Source organism: Lygodium microphyllum, chromosome 2 (genome assembly GCF_053477565.2).
Source record: "Lygodium microphyllum isolate KBCC chromosome 2, Lygodium_microphyllum_v1.1.10, whole genome shotgun sequence".
NCBI classification, from domain to species: domain Eukaryota; kingdom Viridiplantae; phylum Streptophyta; class Polypodiopsida; order Schizaeales; family Lygodiaceae; genus Lygodium; species Lygodium microphyllum.
Genome location: NC_141136.1, coordinates 69,146,185 through 69,150,523, shown reverse-complemented (window position 1 = coordinate 69,150,523; position 4,339 = coordinate 69,146,185). Strand labels below are relative to the sequence as shown.

Here is a 4,339-nt window from a genome sequence, read left to right as displayed (position 1 = left end):
TACTATAGATCATCATATAGCTTAGATGATAAATAACCTACAATGCATAGTAGAGGTTCGAATTTTACTTTTGAAAGGGTATGCAAAAGTTGAGATGATGGATTTTGAAACCAATCTTTCTCAGCATCTAAACTTACTTCTTAGCCAGTAGAAAATGGGTATTATACATTGTCTATTGTGCCCTCATGAGAAGCTCTCTAATCATCCCTTGTTATATTTCACCTTCATTCATATTCTTCATGAGATTGAAAGCTTTACTATGTACAACATTGTCTTAAACGTCATGAAAAACAACATTGTGTTGTGCCTAACTTCTATTGGAGCTTATTTAAGCGTTTTTCTCCATCTTTGATTCCCATCATGTGTGGATTAAAAGATCATAGAAGCTAGAGTTTTCCTAGGGGCTTCAATGAATCCTATGAGGTCATTAGTTGTAGCATCCAATCATAATGGATTTGAGCATAATGTGTCAATGTTATGTTGATGGGATGAAATACTGTTCTTTGCTTTGAGACCAACTATTTTGGAATAGGGTAAAAATTGAAGGGTCAATTGTAGGGAAAACTTATAAATATGATGGTAAATATATTGAGATTGTTACACACAAATCCAAAGAAGTGGCTATTCTTAAGCATATCCAAGGAAAGTATTCCAACTTGAATTACTAACTATTTTTAGTAGAAAGTTGAATTTTTCATTCCCTCCAAACAGATTCTAATTCATAGGTAAATTGGACTTTCCACTCCAAAATGATTCTTAAAAATCATCTTGGTTGCTTGTGCCAAAAATCATATAACATAGCCTTGGGGCCATAACTCAACTATGAATAATCAAGTAAGGTTTTCCTCCTAAATAGACATAATAATTTTTCCCTTGTCATATGAGGGTATGTCCTCCTAAATAGACATAAGATTGAGGTGTCATAGGGCAGCATGTGTACTTTGTCGATTAGAGAATGAAATAGTTTTCTCTTGTGGACATCGTCTTGATAGATTAGCCTATGAGATGACATTTGGTAGGGGGACCTGTGGGGGACTTGTCCTCCTCAACATTGACCATAAGATTGTTTGGAAATGGGGGTTGTGGCAAGAGGTCAGGAGGAGAGCCTTGTGGGAAAACCAAGGTGTGGTGGTGGTGAGAGCTTATTTCTTGATGGAGAGTATGGGAAGGCTTGTCCTCCTCAACTAGCGTGAGGGTTTGTGAGACGTGCACTAGGGGTGTAATGTGGAAGCAATAAGCATTGTTGTAGGGGGTTCAGAGAGGGAGGGGACCATGTGGTAGGAGATCATGACTAGGACTCAAGAGTGTCTTGTGGAAGAGATAATCCTTGTAGCAGGGGGTTGTGAGGGTTGGGACTTTCTGCTAGGGGGTCATGACTAAGGGTGCCTTGTGGACAAGGTAAGCCTTGTGATGGGGGATCATTAGGGAGGGGCATGTGTGGCAATAGGGGATCATGATGAGGGTTCTCTTGTGGAAGAATTAAGCTAGCTTGTGGTAGGGGATGATGAAGGACCCGGGTGCTTTGTGGTGGGGGCGTTGGAAGAGAGGTGTTATGTGGAATAAGTACCTTAATGTGATGGTGGTGAATAGGGGGGCTGAGGATCATGGAGCCAAGGTTGAGAACGCCTTGGGCGCGCCCCGAGCGAGGCCTCCTGACCTGGAGGGCAAAGAGGTGAGTGCCCCCGAAGCCAATGCCATTCGTGAGAAGGTTGGACACCAGGACCCGGACCGTGCCTAGCAAGGGGTCCCCGATGACGTGGCTTTTGGCCCGGATCTCAACGCTGATGCTGGCCACGTCATCCTCCTCGAGCGTCCGCCTGTCGACGTGGAAGGTCAAGGTGCTGTTCCACGTGGGGTTGGTGCCGCCCCGGGTGTCCACGTGGGTGGCGAGGCGCACGTCCGGCTTCATCCAAGCCACTGCGTACGCGTTGGTTCGGACGCCGAACCTGCTTCTCTTGAGGTCCTGGGCGGAGATGATGTTGAGTGTGAGTTGGAGCATGTCAGGATTATCAGCAGCCTTGATCATCCGATTATTGATACTCATGAGATATGCAGCGCTCTCTCTCTCTCTCTCTCTCTCTCATAAACCTGTTTGAGCTTGGCGCATCAATAACATGGCGCTCTCTCTCTCTCTCTCTCTCTCTCTCTCTCTCTCTCTCTCATTCATTCATATATTACCTGTTTGAGCTTGGCGCATCCTTAACATGGCGCTCTCACTCACTCACTCACTCTCTCTCTCTCTCTCTCTCATGCATCTGTTTAATTTGAGCTTGGTGCATCAACAATACGATATTTAGCTTGGCCTTCCTGCCACCAAACGTGATACTGCAAACATGGATACAGAAAAAACCTGCAGGAATCCAAGTTAATCATCCATGTAGCTTGCCCTTCTTTTATCCGCATCGAACACTTAAACGTCCAGAGTTTTCATTCAGATTTAATAGCACACAAATCTCGTCTTATCCTAAATCGGTGGGTGATATCCCTTAAAATGAATTTGAAAATGAAACCTTCGCGTGAGTATCAAAGCTTGCTTTTTACTCATTCCTTGCGTTTGTAGTCCACAAGGCTTTTAAATTCAAAAGTAATGTTAGAGTTTCATGCAATAAAAAGCAAGAACCACATTTTTGGAGTATAAAACATAGGTATAATATATTCAAAGTTAAGAACCACAATTCTCGAATATAAGACATAGGTATAATATCCTCAAATAAACTTCTTTGAGCACTACATTTACATGACTTCCAAGGTGTTGCACAACATGATTCACAACCCGTTTTGATTGCTTTTCCACCATTTCATAATAATTACTTGCACCACATGGTTTTGAAACACACGAGAAGTGAATGACTTATTTAGATGAGATAAATATAATAGGTCTTAAATTATTGGCAGTGCTTGTGCATCAAAGGTGGATAGTCAAACCATATGTCCTATATTATCTTATTTTTCATTATAGTGTGAGCATTTAACAATAAGTTTCTCCACTCTCATGTTAGTCTAGCTTTACTTCTAGGGACAAAGTAGAAAATATGTTTTTTATTTTATCATGAAATTAGTACATTTAATGGGTCAATCAAGTAATTATCTCTAGTAATGTGTGGACAAAAATGCTATCAAATAAGCTTTGAATAACTACAAGGATAACTGAGATGTAGTCCAATAAGAAAAATAAACTTCAATTTCAATAACTATATGTCCTTGAGAGTGCATATTGAGTCTTTTACTCTACTATCTCTTCCACCTTTTCTAGTAATAGTTGGCAAGGACACCTTTTGTTGTATCATATTCAAAGACATATGGGCATCAAGCAAGATTTTTGTTTAGGGATAATAGCTAATAATATGAGGGTATAGATGACTTGATAGTTGATTCTAACATAATGTATCTCAAAAACTTCATCCACACTATTTAGGGTGTGTCCCAACAATGCTCAAGGGAGAAGAATGAGCCTTTGTTTCGACCTCCACTCATTGTGCAAACACATACGTCATAATGCATGCAAGCTATCAATTGAAAAAAAAGGCTCATTTGAAGCTTTTGCAAACTTGTAGGCTCATAGTCTTCAACACTACAAGATATAGATCTTATACCGACGTTAAAAGCGACGAAAATGCAAATAACAAAATTTTCCCCCGTCATCGCAAAAAGCGTCATTATTGGCGATGCCATAGAACAGTCGGTATCAGCATCGCTATCAGCGTCGATATTGCCGTCGATATCAGCGTCACATTCGACGGCAATACCGACGCTGATAGCGACGGTTTGCGACGAAAATAACGACACCAATAACGATGCGAGCAGTAAAATTTGTGACGCTAATAGCGATGGTAACAAGGAAAAAAAATTTGTGGCAAGGCAGCAAGCTGCCCTACCACATATAGCACTATGTGCTTTATTAGAGCCATACAAAATAGTTTATGCACTGTGTATAATGCACTTGCAAACAAAAACAATGTATACTGAAATCATAACACTAATACATGAAATAAATACATGATCGCATAATAAGCGATTGGTACAATCATGACAAGATATCACTAATACATAGAAAATGTCTACATAGATCAGGCGACCCAAAAATAAAGGTGCGTGAGCTCCAAGGATCCAAGGGCAAGCTACATATCCTCGCCCTCTGAAAGCTCGTCCCGCTGCAAAGGAGCATCGAACGGACTCTGCAAAAAAAAAACAACACATCAGTCCACCATACAATAATGCATTCTAATTAAACATGGTAACTACGGATAAAAAAGATGAGTGACTTACAGGGCCGCCACGTCTATACAATCGGTCAATCAATGAAGTGAGACTGTGCCTCTCTGCATATCGAGTCTCAAAG

The 4,339-nt window shown here is 40.9% G+C and overlaps 1 protein-coding gene across 1 annotated transcript; it reads right to left on the bottom strand.

Moving 5' to 3' along the window:
* Positions 1-670: 670 nt before the first annotated feature.
* On the bottom strand, positions 671-2,160 carry LOC148039861 (uncharacterized). Its single transcript, XM_087665804.1, has one exon. The coding sequence runs from the start codon at positions 2,042-2,044 to the stop codon at positions 1,292-1,294; it is 753 nt and encodes a 250-aa protein (XP_087521930.1). The 5' UTR covers positions 2,045-2,160; the 3' UTR covers positions 671-1,291.
* Between the last annotated feature and the right edge of the window lie 2,179 nt (positions 2,161-4,339).

Bases quoted from the DNA above. Each gene is read 5' to 3' on its own strand.
- LOC148039861 (XM_087665804.1), bottom strand. From the start codon at position 2,044: ATGAGTATCAATAATCGGATGATCAAGGCTGCTGATAATCCTGACATG.